The sequence below is a fragment of the Orbicella franksi genome, chromosome 7 (genome assembly GCF_964199315.1).
Source record: "Orbicella franksi chromosome 7, jaOrbFran1.1, whole genome shotgun sequence".
Taxonomy (NCBI): Eukaryota; Metazoa; Cnidaria; class Anthozoa; order Scleractinia; family Merulinidae; genus Orbicella; species Orbicella franksi.
The window spans coordinates 3,094,491-3,120,971 of record NC_138151.1 but is presented as its reverse complement, the minus strand read 5'-3'; the positions used below and the strand labels follow the sequence as shown (position 1 = coordinate 3,120,971).

Genomic DNA, 26,481 nt, shown 5'->3' with positions numbered 1-26,481 from the left:
TGGTTGGCACAGGAACACTAACAACAGCCACTAGTAACTCAGCAATACAACTGGGAACGATTAGCAAAGGAACACTAACAGCAGCCACTAGTAACTCAGCAATACAACTGGGAACGATTGGCACAGGAACACTAACAGCAGCCACTAGTAAGTCGCCAATACAACTGGGAACGATTGGCACAGGAACACTAACAACAGCCACTAGTAACTCAGCAATACAACTGGGAACGATTGGCAAAGGAACACTAACAGCAGCCACTAGTAACTCAGCAATACAACTGGGAACGATTGGCACAGGAACACTAACAGCAGCCACTAGTAAGTCGCCAATACAACTGGGAACGATTGGCACAGGAACACTAACAGCAGCCACTAGTAACTCAGCAGTACAACTGGGAACGATTGGCACAGGAACACTAACAGCAGCCACTAGTAAGTCGCCAATACAACTGGGAACGATTGGCACAGGAACACTAACAGCAGCCACTAGTAACTTACCAATACAACTGGGAACAATTGACAAAGGAACACTAACAGCAGCCACTAGTAAGTCGCCAATACAACTGGGAACAATTGGCAGAGGAACACTAACAACAGCCACCAGTAACTCAGCAGTACAACTGGGAACGATTGGCAAAGGAACACTAACAGCAGCCACTAGTAACTTACCAATACAACTAGGGACGATTGGCACAAGAACACTAACACCAGCAGCTAGTAACTCAGCAGTACAACTGGGAACGATTGGCACAGGAACACTAACAGCAGCCATTAGTAACTCAGCAGTACAACTGGGAACGATTGGCACAGGAACACCAACAACAGCCACAGGTAACGCGCCAATACAACTGGGAATGATTGGCAAAGAAAAGCTAACAACAGCCACTAGTAAGTCGCCAACACAACTGGGAGTGATTGGGAAAGGAACACTAACAACAGCTACTAGTAACTTGCCAATACAACTGGGAACGATTGGCACAGGAACACTAACAACAGCCACTAGTAACTCGCCAATACAACTAGGAACGATTGGCACAGGAACACTAACAACAGCGACTAGTAGCTCCCCAGTTACAGTTGAAAAGGTTACCACAGGAGCCATTGCACCACTAATAACATTTTTGAACAATGCTCCTGGAGCCCTAAGTACAACTATGAGTATCTCGCCGGTGCAGCTGACATCAAGTAGCTCGCCGATACTATTTGGAAAAACAGGTACCTCACCATTAACATTGACAAAAACTGCCACAACAACCGCCCCAATTGCATTTTGGAAGAGTTCTCTAGGAGGGGCTAGTACAGCTACGAGTAACTTGTCGGTACAGTTGGCAACGATTGATTCAGAAGGGCCAACTACAGCAATTAATAGTTCGCCATTTCAATTCGGAACTATTAGCAGAGGAGCATTAAATGTAACCACGGGTCCCTCACCATTAACATTTGGAAATACCAATACCACTGCACCCCCAATAACATTTTGGAAGAGTGCTCCCGGAGCGCTAAGTACACCTACGATTGGTAAAGAAGCGCTAGCTACAGCCACTAGTGGCTCGCCAATACAATTGAGAGCGATTGACACAGAGGGCACTAACTGCATAGCATGCAATTCCATAACGTCTGTTTCCAGAGTTGTTGAACGTTTATCTAAAACAGAAGAGGAAGAGTTTGAATTAACAGCAACGACTACAAATTCTACTGTTGGCGAGTCAAAGGAACCGAACTTATTTCAAAACAAAGAATTCAATAGGTTAAGCGGTTCAAAAGTTTTTACCATTGGAAGGGGTCAATCGAGTAAAGCAGATTTCAAAATTGTCTGCTCTTCCAGAAAGAAAAGAACATCTCCACTGCACAAGTCTTCAACAAATCGTCCTGAAGAAAGCGATTTGATAAAACGTCTATTTGGCACAAACACGCAAGTCAAATTTACATTCAGCATACCAGTCTCACTTGGTTTTCCACTCTCGAAAAAACAATTTGATTTGTCAACAATGTCACGGTTACGGTTGTCTCCAGTTGCTACTAACAAACAGAAAGGCTCTGCCTTTCGGGTTTCCCGGGCTAGTGGATATGACTTTACACCATATGTTATTGAAGAGCCCGGACAGGAACAATCTTTTCAAGGGTTAACCAAACCCATTTCCACCGTAATTGTAAAAAACTGCGACAATGATGACAATGAAGCTTTTATTGAAGATCCGGCGGATTCTATTGACGAGAGTTTGATAGATAGCTCTCCTGAGTGCTATCAAAATGCCACTGGCAGGCTTATCTTGATGGCCAAACGTCATCGAAACGGTACGGAAAAGCGAGACCACAAAGCTTTTGTAAAACCCTGCAAAGAAGATATAGAAGTCATGTTTTCTCACAGAGCCAAGTTATATCGATTTTCACCAGATGAAAAGCAGTGCAAAGAACGAGGAGTCGGAAGCATCAATTTATTGAGAAATAAACAATCAGGAAAGATGAGACTTTTTATGCGTCAAGATCAGACGGCGTTGAAAATTTGTGCAAATCATCAGATAACCACTGACATGAAACTACAGCCCAAGGCAGGTTTCAACAGTCCTTGGGCATGGATCACTCTGGCAGATTTGCCTGAGCAGCGATGTAAAGCAGAGCAACTTGCGGTCAGGTTTAGGTCAAAAGAAATCGCCAAGGATTTCAAACAGACATTTGAGTTATGCCAAGACATTTTGAAGAACCAGACACCAGTGAAGAAACTTCAAGAGGACAAGGGGAATGAAGAAGTTAGAGAAGATTCTCTCGCTAAGCCGAAAACTCCGGAAGGGTCGTGGAGGTGTGACGTCTGCATGTTGAGAAACGACAGTGATAAGGTTAAGTGTGTAGCTTGTGGTGGTACGAAACTAAGAGCAGAACCAAAATTTCCATTCGTAAACACTTCACCATCTACTGGGTCTGGGCTCTCATATGCATCGGCTACACTATCTACTGGTCCTGTATTTTCATGCAATGAGACTCCAAATTCTAGTGTAAAATGTCAAGAAATGTTGAACACACAGACGCCAGTGAAGAAAATTCAAGAAAACCAAGGGCATGACGAATTCAAAAAGAAACCTCTCGCTAAGTTTAAACCTTCTGAAGGGTCATGGGAGTGTAACATCTGCATGGCGAGAAATGACAGTGACATAGTTGAGTGTGCAGCTTGTGGAAGTCTGAAACCAGAAACAGAGCAGAGTCAAGACCAAAAGACAAATACCAAAACGTTTCTATTGGCGTCTGCTACACCATCGTTTTGGTTTGGATCGGCTACACTATCCACTGGTCCTGTAGGTTCATACAATCAGACTCCATATTCGAGTGTAAAATGTCAAGAAATATTTAACACCCAGAGGCCAGTGACGACAAATCAAGAAGACCAAAGCCACGACGAATTCAAAAAGAAACCTCTCGCTAAGTTTAAAGTCGCTGAAGGGTCGTGGCAGTCTGACATCTGCATGGTGAGAAACGACAGTGATAAGACTGAGTGTGCAGCTTGTGGTGGTCTGAAACCAAAAGCGGAATCAAGTCAAGACCAGAAAAAAGAAAGCAAAACATTTCTATTGGCATCTGCTACACCATCGTTTTCTTCTGGATCGGCTACACTATCCACTAGTCCTGTGGTTTCATACAATCAGACTCCATATTCGAGTGTAAAATGTCAAGAAATGTTAAACACCCATAGGTCAGTGAAGACAATTCAAGAAGACCAAGGGCACGACGAATTCCAAAAGGAACCTCTCGCTAAGTTTAAAGTCGCTGAAGAGTCGTGGCAGTGTGACATCTGCATGGTGAGAAACGACAGTGATAAGACTGAGTGTGCAGCTTGTGGTGATCTGAAACTAGGAGCAGAGCCAAGGCAAGACCAAAAGAAAGATATGAAGACATCGTTTCCATTTGGAGCTTCTACACCGTCTTCTGGTTCAGCGTTTTCATTTGGATCGTCTACACTATCTACTGGTCCGGGATTTTCATTCAATCAAACTCGATGTTCCGGTTCAGGATTTTCATTTGCTTCAGCGGAAGCAAGTCAAGGTGATGCAAAGCCGAGTTTCGTCTTTGGTTCGTTTAGCCAAACATCAAATTCAAGCTCGGACGTTACAATCCGCTTTGGTTCTTTCACGCAAAAGGGGAATTTGAGTGAAAACACTGTGGAAAACCATCATGTTGCTTCTCCGTTAGACAAGCTAACGCCTCGTGAGGATGACAGTGGAGGTGACGAGGTAGAAGGTAAGGCTGCCACTGATGAAACACAGGCTGAGGATGCCAGGAGAGAGGAAACGGTATTATCAACGGACCCAATCAAAGTTGATAGGGAGGAGAAACCTGTATCAGATGGTCTCCCTCTCAGCAGTGGAGAAGACCAATTTCAGCGTCGACAAGACATTTCAAAGGAGACGGCCGCCGAATCGGATGAAGGAGGCAATGGCAATCCAAACGAAACACCAGACGAAACCCATTCTGAAGAAAAGTCTTCGCCGAACAGTGAGAAGCAAACAGTACAGGATAGACCCAGCGATTATGGAACAGAGGACGCTGCATCGAAAGCGGAGAATACCAGTGAATTGAACGAGCCAGGAGGCCTTAGATAAGATGAAGTGAAACAAACAGTAGATGAAAGATGAAGGAAAAACACAGAGAACGGAAGTGCATCTGCTACACCACCTTCTGGTTCAGTGTCTTCATTTGGATCGGCTCCATTTTTTACTGGTCCTGAATGTTCATCCAATCAGACTCCATCGTCTGTACAATGTCAAGAAATGTTGAAGACCCGGACACCAGTGAGGACAGTTCAAGACAACGAAGGGCATGACGAACTTTCGGACGACCCTTTCGCGAAGTGTAAAGCTGCTGAAGGGTCGTGGCAGTGTGACATCTGCATGGTGAGAAATGACTGTGACAACATTGCGTGTGCAGCTTGTGGTGGTCTGAAACCAGGGGCAGACCAAGTTAAGACCGAAAGAATGATGTAAAAGCCTTTCTGCTCAGATCCGCTACACCATCGTCTGGTTCAGAATCTTCATTTGGTTTTTACTACACTACTTCCAACTGGTTCGACGTTTTCATTACACCAGACTCCATCACCTGGTGCAGGATTTTCATCCGGTTCAGCCTAAACAAACCAAGGTGATGCAAAGTCAGATGTGTTTTCCTTTGGATGGTTGAGCGAAATTCACAACTCCAACACGTAAGTTCTAGACAGTGAACATACCGTGGAAAAAAAAAAAAATTTTTTTCGGATCGGCCAGGCCATCTACAAGTTCAGTGTATTTTACTTGGATCTGTTACACACTCTTCTGGTTTAGGGCTTTCGTTCGGTCGGCCAAGCCATTTACTCTTCGGACTTTCCATTTGGATCGGCCTTTTTATCTACAAGTTCAGGGCTTTTCGTTGGATCGACCACGGCATCTGATAGTTCAGGGCTTTCGTCCACACCATCTACTTGTTCAGGTTTTCCATTTGGATGGGCCACGCCATATACTAGTCCTGGGCCTTCATTTGGATAGGCCACGCCATCTACTAGTCCTGCATGATGGCATGAACAAAGCCATGGCATGTTTCCACAGCTGCCCATTGTTCAAATTTGCGTTAAGCCTACGTCTTCTCTTAGTTGACGTTTCACGTTGAGAGGTACCGTAAACACCGGCAGTTAAGCCGCACCTTTTCGATAAAAATCTGGGATGAGGCTTATCTGCGAGAACATCTGGACAACGAAACTGTAACCGATGTGTTAGTATAGAAGAAGCCATTCTCGTCCTCAGAGGCCGCGCTCCTTTAAGTCAGCACCAAAAATCGCGACCTCTGAGAAAGTCCAATTTTCTGGGCATGCGCAGAGTAATCGTTTCGTATTCTCAGCCAATCAGATTTATCAGACGTAACTCTGAGCATGTGGAGTGACGGGAAGTCCGTGAATCGTGGATTTCCGGTGTTAGACTAAGCCAGAGGTCGCGATTCTTGGTGCTGACCAAAAGGTTCGCGGCCTCTATGGGGACGAGACTGAGAATTAGCAGGCAACCGGGGAAGTCGCCGGTAGACCCGAACAAAAGGCGAAGAGATTGGGTATAACTTTAAAACACGAAGTAAAAATTTGGTTAACTTCTAGAGAAATGGCTTAGAACTCCAGTAGTGATTAACCTTCAGAGCGGAAAAGTAATAAGTATGCGCAAGTTTTGGCTGTGCGGCAATCTCCAAGTTTGAAAAAAATGGCGGGAATTTTGTCAATCGTCTAAACAAAAAAATCTATGAAATTTGTGCTTTCCCAGTTTTCCCGGTAAGCAGCAACATATTAACGTCATTAATGGAAAGCTGATGTATTGTTTGCATGGGGAATCAATTTTCTTCGGACAAAATCAACCTAAAGACGGCTTCTGAACCCTTCATTTTCCCGCGGTGTACAAGAAATTTTGGTGCGAAGAGACATTTTCCCCTCACTCTTTACATATTGCGTCCATATAAGCAACCCACTGAATATATAAGCAAGAGAACCTCTCAGCAGGTAGGGGGAGACTTGCTTTCTTAACAGTGAAATGCCGAAAAAAAAATGCTTGCTCAAGTGTAAATAAATCAACCGAGCGACATCCTCGCGTACCTTATTACAGTCCGCCGCTCTTTCCAACCATTGCAAACCATTGCAGCTTGCATTATTACCCGCGCCCGCAAATAGGGCTAGGGATGCGCAGAAAGCTGCGCAGTACGTTTTCCGCTCTGAATGATTAACTTTGTTGACCACGGCTGAGGCCAATGTGAGAAAAAAAAAGATCCTTGAACTTGCTTGTTTGCTTGTTTCACCACTTTTAGTCCATAAAGTTGCGAAAATTTCTCTCCCTTTACGGATTGAGCACGTTATTTGAATAATTTTTATGTAGGGCATATGTAGAAATATTTATTATAGATGAGACGCATGAAAACTAAATAGAACAAAATTACTTCTTTAATGTACGTTTATTCTACCAGGTAATTTTTTCAACGGAAAAAGGCAAGTAGCATTACAAATATTAAGCAAAAGAATATTTACAGGTGACAAAAATACTTTAATCTGATTGATGGGTGAAAATTAAAGTGTTCGATACAATGAGAACATAAAATAAAGTGGGCACAATAATGAGTAAGGCGTGTGCTTCGCGGCCGCAAATTTCTTAATACTCGATCTTTCTTAATACCCAACTGAAAAGACGTCATCAAACTACATGTACTCTTTGCCCCCAGATACTTGATCCAACTTTTCCGATTGTTCTCACTTTATCACTGCACAAAAGTAATTCTTGTCTTGTTGGAATTGATTTGCCACACGTTCAGGTCTTCATACTCTCCAAGACATGCATCAAACTGATCTGGAGTAAAACCCTTTGTCAAACAGCGCTGCTGGGCTTCTTGAAGTCTGCAGTAAGAAAAAGACCATAAGTGAGAAATACACTCTTGGGGCGTTTAACATTTATATGTGCATGTATCAACTTGTCTCTTGTTTCTGTTTCCCAAACATTTTATTCAGCCTGCTTGCTTTGGTGTCTTGCGTAAATGTATCACAGGTTCATAAAGCTGCAAATACATGCTGATCTAGTAAATCTTGGCAAACCTGTCATTTTTACCGCTAATCAGGAACATCAGGTCACTGGCGTTTATCTTCCATGCTTGACACTAGTTGTCTGTTGTAGTTTTGAGATACGCTATTGACCTTTTACATCATCTTGAGTTTTTGTGATTGCGCTTTTCTGCTCGTTTCCATTCAGAAGTTGACATAAACATCATTTGGCATTTGGTGTCCCCGAGTCACAACCGATTTAGCCTAAGTGACTGGAATTAAATGCTGATGTTTTCAAGACTTACTTCACGCTACTTGCTTCCCCAGCCATTTCTTTGATAATACCATAAATTGCATCAACTGGATTCACAGTCCTAAACAAAAACAAAACAACACATTGGTTTCGTTAAAAAAAAAAAATTATGAGCCCTTCCCAACTTTGTGGAGACAACTTTACAGATTGTGTTCCCACCTAGTGGCACCCTCGTCATCAACTAGGGAAGCCTTTGACATCTCCATGAGTCTCATGGCTTCATTCACATCTTCTTTCTCTACGACATCAGCCAAACGGAGACGAGCCTGTTCGAGCAAAACAGAAGATACAGTTAATATCATACAACAATTTTAAGGAGCTTGCAGCAGACATTTGTTCTCAGCATGCTATTCTCATTTCAAAAGCCCCTTCTCTGAGACACGAATGATCATGACATTATTACATCTTCATACAGCATGTACTGATCTCCATTTGGTGGAAAATATGCTCAAATATTTTTTGGTGCACATTATCTGTTCCGAGAAGCGAGCAGTTTTCCAAGCGAAACTCAAGGAAAACTGTGAACGCTGAGGAAGAGATACTGTCCAAGGACAAATAACCAAGCATATTTTTAAAGTCAAATGGAGGCTATCCTTATTATCCTCAAAATGTTTTTTTTTTGCAACACGTGGCATTTGAATATTGGGGAATATCACTTGAATATTCCCCAGTTTTAGTTGGAGCGTGTTCCGTCATGTGACAAGTTAAAACCAATCTTGTGAACAAAAATATTTGATTGATTATAAACAATAATATTGCTATGGGTTGCCTTAGCTGGGATGAAAAAAAACTGTCAGTAATGTTATTGTGTGTACATGTGGGTATTCAGTTGAAATTCTTGAAATAAAGCACTCTTAAGAGAGCAAAGTTGACTCACCAAGGCAGTTGCAAGCCGAAGTACAGCCAGTAAAGTTCTTGCTGAGGTAAAGGTCGTGTCTCTGTTAGTTCTGGCTTCTTTCCTCATTTCTACATATGCGCTAACGATGTAATCTGTAAGTGCCTCTGGGATGACGGGTTGTTTTTCTTTACATGCAGCAATGTAACGTCTGAAGGAAAACAATGACAGGAGCATTGAGAAAACAAGCCGCTGTACATGCAAAACTTGAAGAACTAATTCCATTAAGGGTTTTCTGTACATCATGCTCAACTAATCCTTGATCCTAAAAAACCTCTAATGATGGTAGATGTGCATCTCTACAGATGTACAAGGTACATGTATGGTGTATTTTGGAGCAGCTATAATAGTATCCCTGAACAAAACGAAATGTTCAAGTAACAAAAGAACTGATTTCCCAAAGGAGAGAAATTTCATTGTTTGGGAACGCCGATACGGCTGCTGCGAAGACACTCTTACTATTACAATGTACAACCTTTGGATTGGTTGTCGCTTGGAACTTTTACATGCAAAATCCAATCAAACACACCACACACATTGGCACAGAGCTACTGCACACCAAACAGATCATGGCTGACTATGGACTTCCTCAAGTTTCTCAGGTAGCAGATGCATCAAGTACAAAGTATGTGAAGACAGATATCTGTTAATGTTGGCTACATTGCACATGTAGGTACTGTTATCAGTTTTTTCATACCTCATAAGATTCATGTCCAAAGATGTGAACTGCATCGGAGGATGGGAGCTGTGCTGATGAACATAAGTGATGTGTTGTGCTAACCTGAAAATATACACAGTGAAAGAAAATTAACAACAAATTTTTAAATTTTGTGTCTTGTGCTCAGTCAAACACAATTAATTTTTCTGCCAGTCAGTAATCAGTGGGGGAGGGACAGGGGGGTGGGAACCTCCCACTTCCTGTACCCTTCTCTCCTACTTCCCATACCTTTATCTCCCACCCTTGTCAGCCTTGCTCTACTCCCCTGTAAATAAGGAGACTCAAAACACTTCCTTTGGTTTCAGTCTTGCTCATCTTACTCACGCTCATGTCTTTTGACAGCTTCACTAAAGTGACAGCATTTCATAACCTGTGACGTAACCACCGTAAAAGGGTTTCCAATTTTACCGGAAGTGAGTCTCTGTTTTTTAGCCCAAGGGGAAATTTTTGTTTGCTTGTCAACCCAGGATTCTCAAAATATGCTAAATGCAAGTCAAACATTTATTTATAACATTTTGGGTTCTTGTTTTTGAAAGTATTTTAATGCGTAATAGATGAAAAAAAATAACATTTTGTATTTCTCTCCTGATTCCCACCCTCTTAAAACTCCTGCTTCCCACCCTTTCCTCTCACGCCTCCTGCCCCCTACTCTCCCAGGCTCCTGCCCCCTGTCCCTCCCCACTAGTCAGGTATTTAAGGCTGCAGCTGTAAAAGCACCCTGTTCATATCACCCTCATATCTGCCACTTAGTATTAGTGTAACACAATATCTTGGGACATAATGTCTGTTTTGAAGCACTGGTGCATCACTGCAACCCTTGTTATTTTCTTTTTTACTAGAAATTTACTGATGAAAAACATTTCTTGGCAAACGTTACCTTAAGGAAAAAAAACCTCCCCCTTCATATGTACATGCTACAGTTGATATCATGTTTATGGCACAGAGGCTTTGTTAAATAAAATGCAAGAGAAGTATAGTGATGGACAGGGCATTTTATCATAAAATACAAACATAAACAAATTATTCTCACCTTAGGTCATTGTCCCTGTCTGGTTTGTCCTGGATCAGCCAAAGTACGTCAAATCTTGACAACAGTGCTGCTGGAAGCTGAATGTTTTGCTCTGCAGATTTCTTTGGGTTATAACGTCCATATGCAGGATTGGCAGCTGCCAAGATGGATACTCGAGCATTCAAGGTCGTCATGATTCCAGCCTTTAGAACAACAGCATGTGGTTATTACTAGTATAAACTTGAGCCAAGAGAATCTCAATACTCATAGAACTCATGCAGCAGACACAGCTGTGCTGGACTCGTCTTTTGAGCACTCCCCATGCCACTGGATTGTGGTTTTGCACAAGGCCTTTGAACTCTTACAGTGCCTCTCTCCACAAAGTAGTTTAATGTGCAATGGGTACTGCTGAACTGCTTGAAAAATGATGGGTCTTGGCAAATTTTCAGTGTCTCAAACTAGATTCTCGGAATCTCAATCTTGTAAAATTTAGAGTGGGTCTCAGAATCTCATATTTCAGATTTCTTGATCACGGTGTCTCGTGCTCAAATTTTGAATCACAGCATCTTGGGCTTAGATTTGAAATATCAGTCTCGGATTTTAAATTAGGGTCTTGGAGTATCAGCAAGTTGCAGACTTTACCATTTTTATACCCCTACCAGAAAAACTGAAAGAGGCTACCTGAGATGGATTAGTATCCCCTCCATGGAATCAAACAATACCCCTAGTCATATCATCTCACAGAAACCACAGTAAAGCACCTGGGCTAATGGGCAACATTTCTCTCCCATCCATTGGATTGGAAGACTTAAGACGAAATCTGATAGAAAATCGAGCAATTTCATGAAATAAATTATCTTATCTTATCTTATCTTATTTCAGGTTTTAGTAGACAAAAATTTGGTACCAGAATAATTTTAAGTATTTTACAGTCATTTTCACATTTTCTCAAAGGTAAATACATAAATAATTGCCCGAAATAACACTCAGAACAATTTCCCATGGGAACGAGAGAAAATGAATTTCAAAGTTCAGAGAACTTGCGTAAACACAGGCAAAATTTCATCATCAGTTTCATTTCACCAGTCCTTTCAAGTGTTTCATACAAAGTTCAACATTTGTTTTCAATGTCTGGTGTTGCTAGAAGTGATTTTTTTTTAAGAAGATGTTTAAAATAGTCGTACAGAAGTTAGCAATACATTGTAAATAATCTTAGTACTAGGTTTTTGTCCACTCATGATGTCCACCTTTCCTTTAAGGCCTACACAAGAGTACCCTAGTTTAGTACAGACATCGACATTTTCAGTACACATACATGTAGTATTGGCTCCTAGCTTAGCTCTTATCCAGACTTACTATTTTTCAATGTGTTTGTCAGTTGGACTTCCCGATGTGTATATGACAAAAAATCTAGACTTGCACTATGCAGGCATTTTGACAGATCCAGATATCTGGACTTCTTTACACAGTGTAGTCATTCTCACCTTAGCAATGGAGACTGTCTGTTGTTCCATAACTTCATGAATTGAGGTTCTGTCAGCATCCATCATCTTGTCAAACTCATCGATGCAGCAAACACCTTTGTCTGCTAACACCAGTGCTCCTCCCTCTGAAAGAATTATTAAAACAGTTAGATGAGGAAGGATCTTTGCCAAAGAATTACCTTATTCAATAATGGTATTCAGCAACAATATTTGGTTTTCTCTGTCATGGATTATTGTGTTACTGGGTTGTCCTGAATAAACTTACAATATTAGTAATAAATTAATGATAATTAATGAGAAAGATAATTACAGACTACATTGTGCAGTGACAAACTAATCAGGGAAAGATCCAGAGTTCTCCTGACATAGGTCAAATTCATGACCATTATAGAACACCAGTCGAACATTCCCTAGTAGGAGCTTGGCGTATATAAGCCTGCTATTTGGGATGTAATGTAATGTACTGTAAAACAAGCAAAAAGTTGCACATACACATACCAAGAATCATTTCTCCTGTCAGAGGATCCTTCATAACCGCTGCCGTGAGACCAACACCTGAGCTACCACGGCCTGTGGTGTACTGACCTGAATCATCAGGATAACATCATTAATTAAAATCAATATTAACAAAATGATGTCCTTGACTACTAAATAACATCCTGATAAGACTGTATTCCTTCAAATTTCTATTTTGCAAAATGGAGGTGCATCAAGTCTGATAACAGGCCTGTCCTGTCCAGGCTAGTTTTACTTGTAACTCCGGCTTTCTTTGCATGAAGCAGTTATTGTAGGTTATACAGTGGTTTCATTAAGGGCAGCTGTGAGGATGATTTTGCCCACCTGGTTTTACCATCTACATGTAAAAGAAAATTTTTCTTATGACCTACACTCGACGGACACACATATCAGCCTTTGTATTGATGGATACTCCACTGATAACCAACTGACACTCCACTGACACTCAACTGATACTCAACCGACACTCGACTGACTGTCGGCCAATGTGTAGCCAAGTACTTGCTGCATATTGACTGAGTGTCGGTTGATATATTGGCTGATAATGTCAACTGACACTGCCTACAGTAAACATGATTCAACTTCAAGCTAAGATTCAGTATGTAATCAATTAGACTTTGAATACTTACTTCGAGGTGCAAGCCTGTCAATGTAAGCAAGCATTTGACTCTTTGCTACACCAGGGTCACCCATCAACAATATATTGATATTTCCTATAGGAAAAATAATGAAGTTCTTAAAGAGGGTAGGAGTAAGAAGAAGTGATTCCCAAAACACAAATTAGAATGAACACATCTTGACAGACTTAAAGAAAATATTTGGTTTGAAGCCAGGCATGGTTATGTCATTCCTGGCTTAAAAACTATAATAGGACGTTTTGGTTGCTGCTGCAACCTCCTTTAGCCAAAAAAAGGAACCCAACATTTTTTTGCCAAGAAGGTTGGAGCAAGAACTGAAACATGTTATTATAGTTTTTAAGCCAGCAGCAATATATTTTTATCAATTTTTCAGAGTGTACATGCACAAGTGAGACCGATCTCTATTGTTACTCAGCACAGGGGTTTTGTATGATCAGCCTCAAAGTCACATTCAATTTCAAATCTTCAAGCTGTTTACAAAATGAAAGTTGCACATCACAAACATAACCTCTTATTTTCATTCCCTGAGGGGTGCAGTCCACTCCACCAACCAACAGCAACAGCAGCGCCTTCTTAATGTCTTCATGGCCATAAATCTCAGGTGCTAGAGATGATGCCAACTTGTCGTAAAAGTCCGCTTCTGCAATCAGAATATTTGATAATCAATTGGCATTGATGCCACATGTCATTACTGTATGTTTGAGTTCAGGCCTGATCAGCAGGGTCCTTGCATTATGTTTCTATCTTTCCAAGAGAATAAATTGACATGTACTAAGGAGTCTAAATTAAAAGATAACCACACAAAACTATGGACTAGTATACTGTCCAGGAGGAGAGGGGACTCCCAAGTCTATTCAAGGCAGGGGTTTCACTAAGGGACCAGCACCAGGCAATGTGACTGGCTGTAAGGATGATTTTGATTGCCTGGTTTGACTACGTAGAGGAAAGTTTTTCTTATAAAGAAATTCTGCTCAAAACGTTTTGCCTCTCTGTGAAAACAGTTGCCCTGCTGCTGAAAACGTTAATGAAACCTCTGTCGAGGTGCATATAAACAGAAACTGGTTAGATACTGTTACTGATGGGCCCTATGGCTGCTCCTTTTTTAAGACTGAAATAAAATTTAACCTCAAAAGATGCACCTAAGAAACAAACCTTCAGACAAAGCCCTGATTTCTTCATCACTTAGCTCTTCATCACCCAGCTCATCATCCTCTGTCTTGTTCATTTTGACAATTCTCTGCACATAAAAACGAAGTAAAAATATACTTGTTTACTGTCATGTTGACCTGCTAGGATGATCAACATCTACAAGTAATCTCTCATAGCATCACACAGCTGTAAAATTGGTACAAAATTGGTACAAAGTACTCTAATGGAAAGGTTTCTTGTCAAAAAGCTTACATGAGCTTCCAAAAATGTCTCTGACAGTAGCCCTTGTGTAAGCTGTCTGAAGCCAGTTTTCATCATGGGAAGAAACACTCCTGTGGCAGCAACGTGATCGCCTGGCACTGCAAGCCTTGTTGTTTCACCTTTAGCAATAACTGTCATGGACCTTGGTATATTTCCAACAGGTACTTGATCACTGTGTTCCTGAATTTTTAGCTCCTGGAATTTGACGAACTTAGATCCTCTCGTTTGAAGGTACAGACGACCACCAGCCCTGAGAAGAACAAAAGGTACATGTAATAAGGGCATTGTTAGTGCTTTCAGTATCAAAGTCTCTTTCCCGCTCTCAGTATGTTTTGATGGGCCTGATAAAATAAATAAAAATAAATTACAATGTTTAGACTAACAGCCACATCAGCCTCAGCTAGTTTTTATGCAGGTTCCCCATCCTGGTAAAATTGGAATTTGGAGACCTTGGTTTTTGTGGAGGAAGGAAAACAGGAGAACCCAGAGAAAAACCCTCAGGGCAAGGCAAGAACCAACAACGAACTCAACGGCAAATGCCATGTATAGCACCAGGCTTGAATCAAACCCAGGCCACATTGGTGTGAGGGGAATGCTCTCGCCACTGAACGATCCCTGCTTTTTTGAAATACATGTAAATTTCAAAACTTACTTGTTCACTTTGCATTCTTCACTTGGGCACATCAGCAATGGCATAAAAGTCTGTGATGAAATCTAAAGGAAAGTGTTTGAACACATTGTTACAAATATAGGTGCAAAATTCAAGGAATTTAAGGTAAATAATACCCTGGTAATGTACGTACTGGTTGATATGATTCTGCGCCACACTGATCACACGTGTATGTCGCTACTTCCACTACTGGCTTCACCTCTGTACATCTTGTAACAATCCCACGCACCACAACAAGTTTACCGATGTTGTTAGCCTTCACTTCACGCACAGCACTGGCCCTTTGACGGCTTAGATGCTTAAAATACACCTCACTGGAAATAATTCAACAACACAAAATCATTATAAAATGTGGACCATGAAACAGGGACTTGTATGTAATGATAACAATATTATAATAATAAAATAGATAATAACGAAATATTGTTAAGCTTTTAATAAAAGGTGTCGTGAGAAGAGTTCTGACTTGTGGCTAAACAGAGCTCTTCTCGGAACACTTTTCACAAAAAGCTTAATGAAATTTTGTTATTGTCTATTTGTTTATTAATATTATTATAATATTTTTATCATTACATGCAAGTCCCGGTTGGTCAAACCAGGCAGTCAAAATCGTCCTCACAGCCAGTCAATTTGCCCAGTGCCTGGCCCTTAATAAAACCCCTGCAATGGCATAAATTCTGGGTTGTCACAAAGCTCTGAAGTTGGCAGTTTTATATTTTTCTTTGCAAGTAGACAGCTGATTTTGACATCTTTTTCTCAGGAATCAAGCAGATAGTCCCAGCTGACTGAGACCACAGCATACAAGGCTGTCATTAAGTTTTGAGTAACCCATTGCCTTGGTCCTCACACCTGTAACAAACTTGTTACTTTGTGGATGAATTGTACTAAGAACAGGCAAGTTCACCGGTAACATCAAGGGCTCATCAAGGATACTCGGCCATAACGGGTGTTACGGGTTACAGCCCTTAATGACAGCCCTGGATAGATGGTGATGTTCACCAGTACCTGGCTACTATGGACAAACCAGTTAATTATTTCTCTATGCCACTGAATGATAGAATTAATGAAACTTACTATCTTCTAAGAAGTTCTGGTGGGTATTTGTTCCTGGGATCTCTTGTTTCTGTATCATTTCTGTTTCGTTGTTCCAGGAGAAGGCGATGTTCAATGTAAACATCTAATGCATCCTTTACTTGAACCTGTCAAGACACGAGTTGATGACAATGATAATTGGGTAATTATAAATGTTAGTATATAGTTCTCTTAACTAATCTTTTCTTCAAATTCTACTGTCAGTGCTTCATACCAAAGCATCATAGCAACCATTAGAAAATACATGTAGCACTGCAAACCCTTTCTGATGGAGGAAAAAGTCTGAAAGTATCATATATTCATAGTACCTCTCTCTCCTTGTAGTCTGGTAACATTTCAAACACAGCATCTTCAAATAGCTGTTTGTAACGTCGAGCGTTCTCCACTATGTTTTCTGCTAACTCTGGATCAATCTGCAAGAAAAATACCAAAGTGACAGGTTAACACCAATACATAGCAATGTTGTTGTCCTGATATACTGTTTGCTGCACTTCATTTTGCACTGAAATGGCGTTTTGCATATCATACAAAATCTGACAATTTTGTTTGTGGCCCTTTAAACAAATTTCTTGCCCTCGCACGTCTTTTGAAGATGTTTTATTGGTGTCTGAACTTATTTTTTTAGGACTAAGAAAGTCTAGTAGTTGCAAAAAGCTACACTGTAGTTCCGCTGTCTTACAAAGCCTCAAACAGGCATGACCATCAGCCACCCCTATGTGTGCATAAGATGATTTGGTCAACATCGCAAAGTTGAGTTCTTGGGAAAGACAGGAGTACAGTACCATACAAATGATCACCACCAAATTCTTTCGACATTCTGACAAAAAGGCTTGGGGGTTACGTTGCAATGTAATTCTTCCAGCTTTCCAGAAGGGGTAGAATCAAATTCCTGAACTGGATTACACTCTTTAAGAACTATTAACGGCAATTTGAATTATATGCAAACTTCCTCACGGTAGTTGAAGTACCAAAAAACCCTTGCAAGTGAAGATTCCAGGCAGGAGCAAATTCATCTTTTTAAAGCTGCTATTCAATTTACATGAAATCGCAGGTGTAATTAAGTTTATGTACGCTATCATGTAATCCTTACCTCAGCGATGTCATCAAGTTCAATTAAGAGCTCTACTTGTTCACGGTGGGCAATTTTAACCTAGCGAAACAAAAACTGGTGAGTTGTATAAGCGAACCCTGGAAAATGTGCTAAATTGTGGCAATGCAAATTCAAAATGCAATCGACACATGCGATTTGCACGAGTGTTTTCGTTAACTTAATCGAGAATTCTTCGAGAAGAAAGCAAAAGATCGTCAAGAATTTACAGAAGTCAAAGCACAGAGGCTTAGCAATTGGCGCTCACCAGTTGTTCTCCATACTTAAAGATCTTTCCACCATCTCCATCGACGTAGAATTCGGCCAAAAACCGCTTCGCGTTGTCTGCGACAAGAACGGTACAAAACGGCATAAATTAAATCAAAACTCGCTTCTGAAGTTACCAAAGCTAAAATGCAACCAACAAAACAGACCAATAAACTTTCCAATACCTTTTTCTGCTTGGTAATCCGGCATATTTGGTGGAGACTGCAAATTTTGACGAAACCAACGTGCTGTGAGTGAAAGCGATAAAAATTATAATCTACTCGGAAAGCGTCTTCTAGCATGTGACAAATTTGGCGCGAAAACCCTACGGCCTTGGTGAACTGTGGGTAGAATATACAACGCGCGTAGACTGGTAACCAGGAGAGGGGGAAGATGATGACAGGCGACCGAGCTGATCATCAATGTCGGTTGCAGTTTCTCGATCTGCAAGAACGAGTTCTTCCAGAGGTTAGAATAAGCGACAACTTCGCTATCCGCACTTGGAAAGTAAGAGCTACATTTGCGTTTCATACTAACCAGTGATAATAAGTGTGGACCGAGTTCGCAGAGTTGTGGACTTGGCGGGGGGGGGGGGGGGTGGGTGGGTGGGTAGAGGGGAGGGCCTGCTCAGGTATAATAGGAAGATTTTTGTAAGTGTTTTTATGAGGGAAGAGTGGCATCTCTCTATTGTTTGCAATTTTATCAACTTACCTTGTGATTCCTAATAAAGGTAATGTGATGCCTAAGGTGGGCAGTTGTTTTTGTTGTTGCCCACCATTGTCTGACCTCCCCACCCACCCACCCAATCCCCCCCTTTAGAATTTCTAGTCTCTTTCAGCACTTCTTATGAGATTGTGACTGTGTCATTGGGCATTAGTTGATCTGTCCTTCTTGCTCAAGACTGTGTGTGTTTTATGGAGCTGTTTTGAGAATAAAGGTCAAGCAGGCAGCAGTTGGCTTGACATGGCTGGCAGTGGTGTGTGAGAATTATTATATCAGCAGGTCAAATGTCTGGAGGGTATGCTGAGGGAGATGTTGATAGTTCTATTTGATCGATAAATTAGTCACAGGAAAACATAGGATCTAGGAAGAGATCTATTATGTTGTAAAGACTATTGACCATATCGAAACATACATGCTATGTAATGTACAGTCAGTAACTGATATGAAACACCTTTGTTATTCATAATATATACAGAATGGTGATGAACAAAGATGGATGGAAATAGGTTGGTGATCTTATTCTGACACTTATGTTTTACAAACTTATAGCCATAATGTTTGTAGTCAAGAGTTTTACAGCTGAAATTATGTACTTTTAGCTTTTTATTGTTAGTGGTTATATTTGAATGTGTAAGTCTTAATTCATGATTTAAGTATAAGTCTACTAGCATTCTTTCATGAATGCGGTTTGCAAATATTGGCTACGCTACTCACTGTAGACCTATTCTATTCTAGATAGTAAGTAGCTTAGTTGTGTGCGCTTGTAATTAGTGAACTCTAAAGCTTGACTCTTATGACTGAGCATTTCACTTGAATGTGTTACTGGTAAATTGTAGTTCTACTAATTGTATCAACTTCTATAAATTATGCATATTAATTTTATTTGCAGTTAGAGAGGCATTTGGAGACTTTGTGTCTGACTGGAAAACAGAGAGATTTGTCAAAAGGTGTGATTTTATTGTCACTGAATTTGGTAGTTTGATTGTATTGGCATGTTTAGTATTCTATACTTGATGAGGCAATGATTGCAACACCAAGAAATATACCTTTTTTAGGACTTTTACTTTGCATTTGTATATTCTTTGTGTTTGTGTGATCCCTTGCAAAGCCTTTGATTTATGGTTGGGGGGAAGGGGGTGAGAGCCTGGGAAAATAGGGGGCAGTAGGTGGGAGGGGTAAGGACAGGAAGTGGAGTTCTGAGAAGGCAGGAATCATTTCTTAAGTGTTTAAATACTTTAAAAATCAAGAGCTTGAAATGTGGTTTGACTTACATTTAACTTCTTTGAGACTTCTGGGCCAAAAGAAAAATGAAAATTCACCCTGGGGCTAAAAAATTGAGGCTTACTTGTGGTAAAATGGGAAACCCCTTTACGTTGGCTATGTCATAGGTCATGAAATGTTGTTTAAGCTTTCAAAAGACATGGGTGAGAGGAGCAAGGCTGAAAACAAAGGAAAAAAGGAAAAGGAAATGCCTAAGGATTGTGCAGCTAAATGACTAGGATGTGTTTTGAGTCTCCTTGTTTACATGGGACAGGAGCAAGAGAGATAAGGGCGGGAGGCAGGAGATAAAGGTATGGGAAGTAGGAGAGCACAGTATAGGAAGCGGGAGGTTCTGACCATCCTGTCTGCCCCACTTTATGAGAACTTAACATGTTATCATGCACTTAAGTTACAAAATAGAATTACAGCTTTGATTTTTACAGAAAATACCCATACTCCTCGCCCCATAGAAGGGATAGAAATTTCCAGGGGGAGGGGTTCTTTATGACTGCAAAATTTAAAGAAATGTATGAAGCTTAATAATTTGGAATTTCCAGAGGGGTGGAGATCTTAGAAAAACTCCCTTTGGTGAGGGAGGTATGGATATTTTCTGGAACTGCACATAATTTTCGCCAAAAGAGAAATGTGTTCACCAGAAAATATCCATACCCTTCCATGGAGGGTTTCTTTGGCTTGAACCCCTTCCTTCTGGAAATTCTAGTTTTGGCCAAGACTTTCCTAATTATTAATATTGGTTTTCCCCTTGGGATAAGGAAAAAATAATTATTTCAAAGCTTTAGTTAATGGTGCAGCACGGTGGCCTCATGGTTAATACGCTCGCCTCTGGATTGAGTAGTCTGGGTTCAAGCCCTGACTGGGGACACCGTGTTGTGTTCTTGGGCAAGACACTTTACTTTCACAGTGCCTCTCTCCACCCAGGTGTACAAATGGGTAGCAGCAAACTTATTAAACCCTGCGATGGAACTGCATCCCATCCAGGGGGAATAGATTGAAATACTTCTGGTCACTTAATGCTACTGAAACCAGAGATAAGTGCCAGCCTGATGAGCCAATTGGCCCATATACCGACTTTACCTACCTACCTTTAGTTAATGGCGAGTATTGAATAAATAAATAACTTAAATATAACTAACTTTATTTATATAGTGCTATTGCTATGTTTTATGGTGCTTTACGAAGAAATATCTGTGTTCAGAAACAATGACCCTACAAATGTAACTTGTAAGTTCCTGTCATTTTTTTTTTTGACAATTTCTCTGACTGTAGGTATTCCTCACATCCCACGCTGTTTAGAGAAGATGGCTTTTTCTTTATTCGTCACAATGACAGATATGTTGCAACAGCATTTGCATGGCAAGAAGAGCCTCACAGCTCTGACGGAAGGCTTCACTGGCTAGCAGTCGTGCCAGAGTATCAGCGACAAGGCTTAGGTAGAGCTCTTGCTCTGTGTGTTCTTAGATACCATAAAGAGCATGGCAAAACATCGGTCTTTCTGGAAACTGAGCCTTACAGAGATGCTGCTATTAAACCTTATAAGGATATTGGGTTTGTTATGTGTGATGATCAAGGAAACAAAACTCAGGGCATGTGAAGTGTTTTAGATTTAAAATGACAATATCCTGGATACATAGAAAATGATTTTCTGGGTTGCCAATTAGGTATTAGTGGTAGCCATTCAATATATTGCCATTCCAAGGGTCTTTTGTATTGGTCATGTTTCATGTGCCAACTGAATGTTGAAAAGTGTTTCTCATGTCCATTGGGCAACTGAAAGATTAATAATCCACTAACCCAGCAGAAAAAATTGGTGCTATAGGGCAGGAATTTCTTTACATATGGCATAGTTTGGTTTGTAATTACAGTTTAACCTCCACTCACAGCCACCTCTCCCTAACAGCCGCATTTTTGTCTTGGGGGACAGTCTGTACACTGTACATTCACTCTTACTTTAAGCATTTCTTACTTTAAGCTTTTCTGAAAAATAATATGTTGCATTCCCCCCAAATACAAATTTACACCCCAACCTCCCTATAACAGCCACCATTCTACAAAAGCCACTTTCCTCTGTTGCCATGGTGGCTGTTGTGGAGAGTAATGTCAGGAAGAAATTAAAGCACTAGCTATTGCAAAAATAGATGAAACATTGCAAACAAATCTCTGTTGCAACTAGATATGCAAATCAAAGGTTTTATATTTTCTGTAATAAAACAATCAAATTTACAAATGATGGGAAAAAATTCAAAAGGTATTTTACAAATCAGGGTGAGGTTTGTTTATTACATTTTACAAATATCTGTCAAACCTATTATTGGTTATAATAATAACCATCGTGGTTTTTTTAAATAAATAAAAAACTTTCAACTTTTATTTTATTTAACACATACAGTTGTAACTCATTACTTTAATTTTTTTATTGCATTTTTTTTGTATTTTTTTCTCTGGCAAGTGATTTATCACACAACTCAGATATCCAAGGTGGCTAGTTACTAAAATCAGCCGATCAAAAAGGCTGTTTTATAAATCTATTACTAACCAAGCTGGCTTGGAACCATACTGGAAGAAGATTCAGGGGCAAGATTCAAGATTCAAAGAGAACCGTCACCTCGAACTTTTGTGACATGAGAAATTTTATGCCAATTGTTTTAGTATTGAAAAAATGTCGTTTTGGGTATCAAAAAAGGTCAGCTTTAATTTTCAGAAAAGCAATAAGTCCTAGGGTTTTCGGGAAATGGACCAAAAAAACCTCTAGAATTACCAAACAAATAGAAAATTTACTGATAGCTCAGCCTAAAGCCTTGGCCAAACGGACCCGCAAGCAGCCGCAAGTTGAACTTGCGTTAAGCCTTGCGTTGGGTGGCCAAGTTTCCTCGCAAGTACACGCAAGTTACAAAAAAAAAAACACTTCAAGGGTTTGGGCTTAGTATTTCACTGGATAGTAGGTTGCTTGGGTTGGGTTGGATTGGGTGACCAAACGGTGAAAAACTTGCGTCGATTTGCGTTCAAATTTGATCTCGACGAAAGTATCTTCTCTCTGGATCCCACTGGATGTGATCTTTACTGTCAAGACCTTGAGCACTTATTCTCCTAGTATGGCATTTATAGTACTTGGTTAATAACATTGACAGATCAATTGACAATCACAATATTGTAATTTAATATGTTCCTAATACAGGGCACTTTCAGACTGGCCAATTTCATCTTCATATCCTTTGTTCCTTGATCCGATGGTAACAGCTTTCCCAGCGATGTTTGAGTCATTAACGTACTTCGCACTCCCCCGTTTGTGGGCCTTGGCATTTTTCCTAAGCTTTTTTATAGCGAGATGTAAAAGCAATATCACTAAGAAAAGTATGATTAAAAATCCGACCACTGCTGCTGCTAAAACTCCACTAGACAAGGTCTTACTCTTTGTTTGTTTGTTTCCACCAGGATCTGACTTATCTGGAAAATATGGGCAAAACAGCCATGTTATAAGTTGTATAAGCCTGTCACTCTGTAAAGAATGTACTATCATGGAATCTGCTATAGCCACGGTCCAAATTTGTGTTGCGAGAGCCTGGCATTGGAGTAAAGAGTCTGGGAATCCCGAGTTCCTCTTTGCCTCTGTTTCAAAACAAGTCCTCGCGCAAAGCGTTTCATATGAAAGGGAATTTGATTTGCAAAGTGAAAGTGAAAGTGCAAATGAAACGAATTTACGTCAGAATGGTTTTGCAGGAAAAATCGTCTTGACACAGGCAAAAGGCAACGTGGAAACGGCCTATGTCTTGGGTGGAAGTTGGGCAGTCATTATAATATTATAGCTTTCTCTGCACTCATTGCGGGCCTACGCTATTAGTAAACATTACCTGGTGTGTTGTTTTGCTGGCCTTGGTTGTCACCTGCTTTGGACATCACCTGAGGGGTTCTAGGAGTCACTAAGTAAGAAATGAAAACAACGACAGTGGAAAATCGGGAAACCGTTCTGTAACGGTCATTTGAATTAATCAGTTGCAATCAATAAAAATAACAATACGCACAACAGCAAGAGCATTGAGTTTTTCTATAATGAGTCGCAAACAATGCAGATAACTTTCTAAAAAGCATTCTACTTGAGTTTCTATTGAGAGACCCTAGGAAAAACTGACTTTCATTGCAAAATTAAGGAGGCTTTTTTCATTTAAGGGTTAGACTTCTCTGAATATAAATCTCAGTTGAGGGAGACGCGGTTGCATTATTAGCTGTTACTTCTTATGACGTACATACGGACATATACTAGTTAAATTACTATTGCAGACCATTTTGACAGTTTAGGCAATAACGAATAAAGAGTTGTTCAAAAATTGTAACGGTCACGCTTGAAAATGTATGTTGTCCAGCATACGAAACGTCAAGTTTAGCATAAAAATCGCTGGTGTACAACGGTTTTATAACCGCTAGTTTTTGGTTATATTTGTAATCAAACTACGATGGCCTTAGAAAAAGAGTTATGATATGGTATGATACTGTTATTGTTAAACAAACCTGGATTTTGTTTCATCTTGGCTGGCGGCGGCGGCCATGATACTGGCCAGTGAGTCAGGCTACACAAGCCGTTTCCAACGTCAACTTCAGGGTAATTAGGGATGCATTGTGGAAAAGAGATGTTGTGCATTTTCAAGTCCTTTCCGCAATTAAGCCTGACCTCCTCACATAATGATTGACAGCTGTCCAGGGTGGAGCCGACATTAGTGATACATGGCACCGTTTCAACAAAGCAGGCAAATTTCTTTAAATTGACCGAGCAGCTGGTGTTAAGGACTGGTTCAAGGCTTTTAAGCCAAGACTGGAGCTGAGTTCTTGTTGTGTTTTCCAGGCCACTCAAATTGTCTTCAAGACATGCAGGCTGACTTACTGTTTCGCAGTTTGGTAACGTCGTTTCTGCAATGTAAAAGGACAGTTGTTTGTGTTGAGTTTACTTTTTTTTTACTCTTCAATGCTGAGTTCTCAACTGAGAACGTTTTCCCGTGCATGGCGGTAAAAATCTTACCGCGCTCGGAATTTTTTTCTTATTTGGTAGTTGACACTTCAACTCAAGACAATTTTGATCTTCTGCCTGTGGTATATCGGATTGTCTAACGAAAAACTGTGTCAGGAACGCACGCGCATAATTTTGCGAATATAGTTCGTGTGCACTTGTCTGACTGTATTTCAATATTTATACGGCAAACAATTATCACTTTGTTATTAGGTCTTTCTTTTATTTTATACATGACCCCACAAGCTTTTAGCTTTAAAACTCATCGTGTTGAAATATAGCCTTCCTATCCTATCCTATCCTAACAAAAATGCCCACACCAATTTAAAAGTACATATTTAAAATGGTCGTGATATATTTTCACTCTTTTTTCTATTTACACGGCATGTTTAAGCCGTTGCCATGTTGAAGATGAAACAGCTAATACAATACTGTCATGAATACAGCTAATATACTCTGTCATGAGATTCCCAAGCTCCGAAATTACGGGTTTCCGGCGTGGGATGTTAACTTTAGGAATTTCCTTTTTATTTCACAATTCCTCTTAAAAACGTGACCTGCTTTTTGTTCAGATATTGTATATGATACGATTATGTTTTTATTACCCTTTCAAATCTTTTATGTTTTATTGAGTAATTAGTTGAAATGACCGGTTTCTGGTTATTTGTTCCTCTGCTCATTAAATAACCACAGAGTTGTACTGGCTTCACAGTTTGATAGACACGAGTTGGTCTCTGATGGCCCACGCGAAGAATTCATTTCTTTTTTTGAAATTTTAGGACTTTATGACGCTCAACTTGAGTTCACTTATAAACGTGAATCACAAAAAAGGTTGCCTGCTTAAGGGTCTGCTAATCTTGGTTTTCTAGTTTGCTTTTAAATATACGAATTATTGTTTTGGTTAATCAGGACTTGCTTTCATTTGTTGAATGAAAAAAATATTGTCTTATAACAATTAAAGTACACAGCAACAAAAAATTGTCCGCCAAAAGATCAAAAATACTTTAAAAGGAAATGATGATACTGATATGAATGTGAGAAATATGTTAATCAGAGAAAAAAATATGCGAGTGCTTCCAACAGGGGAGAGAACTCTCATACGAAAAAATATTGAAGTTGAAACTTACCTTTTGTGGTTCGAGAAACGAATCCATCGGGTTTAAAACAATTCGCCGTGATGTCTTCATCAGACGACAGTAGCCGACAGTAAGCTACATAGCGCTTATACAGTCCACTATCTTTCAGATCTTTGTCGCAATCGTTCACAAATTGCTCGCAGACTTCTCGGCAAGGCAGAACAGGCTGTTCGAAACGTTCGGAACACTTCGGAACATAACGAGAACAGACGATAGTCTTTGAAAGCGGTGAACAACTGCTGAAACGATTAGCAAAGAGAGTCACTTCAGATGAAACGTATTCTTGGTAGCTCGTTTGTCCGATGTCTGAAAAGTTTGCCGTGTAAGAGTAGTCAACATTGGCACAGGCAGGGAGAACAGATGAATTAATTTGTCGACATTTGCCGGCGAAAGTAAAATCAGTTGTTAGGAACAATACGCCGTTGAGCACCAGAAATGAGAGGAACATGGCCGGAAGGTTTTACTGTTGACGAGCCAGTAGCGGAATTGATTTAATTATTTTTTCTCAGGTCTTACTTATAATGGATAATGATGGAGAATATAGCCTATGCAGCTAATATTAGTCAAGTGTTTTCAGGACACAACTTGGATAAGCCAATACAGAACATGTATTTTTAACCCACATCAGTATATACGTGAAATTACTCATGAACAAACGCAAGAGATTATTATCTCTTGACAAATGACAATCGTTGGGAAACGTCAAGTATCATATTTAACTTATTTTACACTT

At 40.2% G+C, this 26,481-nt stretch overlaps 4 protein-coding genes across 5 annotated transcripts; 2 read left to right on the top strand and 2 right to left on the bottom strand.

Annotated features, from left to right (window-relative positions):
* On the top strand, nt 1–5,451 carry LOC145493939 (uncharacterized). The gene has a single exon (XM_081473432.1). It carries the CDS (start codon nt 855–857, stop codon nt 4,587–4,589), a length of 3,735 nt encoding a protein of 1,244 aa, XP_081329558.1. The 5' UTR covers nt 1–854; the 3' UTR covers nt 4,590–5,451.
* A 1,459-nt stretch (nt 5,452–6,910) lies between these two features.
* On the bottom strand, nt 6,911–17,883 carry LOC145493940 (DNA replication licensing factor mcm7-like). Its single transcript, XM_081473433.1, has 19 exons — nt 17,801–17,883; nt 17,617–17,693; nt 17,352–17,411; nt 16,570–16,674; nt 16,244–16,368; nt 15,303–15,483; nt 15,152–15,213; nt 14,491–14,749; nt 14,242–14,326; nt 13,598–13,729; nt 13,081–13,164; nt 12,434–12,520; nt 11,936–12,060; nt 10,473–10,654; nt 9,422–9,505; nt 8,707–8,875; nt 7,989–8,095; nt 7,822–7,890; nt 6,911–7,375 (listed from the first exon to the last, which is right to left on the bottom strand). The coding sequence occupies exons 1-19, from the start codon at nt 17,823–17,825 to the stop codon at nt 7,240–7,242; spliced, it is 2,154 nt and encodes a 717-aa protein (XP_081329559.1). The 5' UTR covers nt 17,826–17,883; the 3' UTR covers nt 6,911–7,239.
* A 90-nt stretch (nt 17,884–17,973) lies between these two features.
* LOC145493942 (mycothiol acetyltransferase-like) lies at nt 17,974–24,044 on the top strand. Of its 2 annotated transcripts, XM_081473435.1 has the most exons (5): nt 17,974–18,122; nt 18,814–18,844; nt 19,228–19,285; nt 20,886–21,049; nt 23,049–24,044. In XM_081473435.1, the coding sequence occupies exons 1-5, from the start codon at nt 18,009–18,011 to the stop codon at nt 23,417–23,419; spliced, it is 738 nt and encodes a 245-aa protein (XP_081329561.1). In that variant the 5' UTR covers nt 17,974–18,008; the 3' UTR covers nt 23,420–24,044. The 2 variants fall into 2 exon arrangements, with proteins under 2 accessions (XP_081329561.1, XP_081329562.1); XM_081473436.1 differs by lacking the exon at nt 23,049–24,044 and having other exon boundaries at nt 20,886–21,213.
* On the bottom strand, nt 22,782–26,462 carry LOC145493941 (uncharacterized). Its single transcript, XM_081473434.1, has 4 exons — nt 25,740–26,462; nt 24,120–24,515; nt 23,465–23,533; nt 22,782–23,060 (listed from the first exon to the last, which is right to left on the bottom strand). Exons 1-4 carry the CDS (start codon nt 26,194–26,196, stop codon nt 22,783–22,785), a joined length of 1,200 nt encoding a protein of 399 aa, XP_081329560.1. The 5' UTR covers nt 26,197–26,462; the 3' UTR covers nt 22,782.
* Nucleotides 26,463–26,481: the final 19 nt, after the last annotated feature.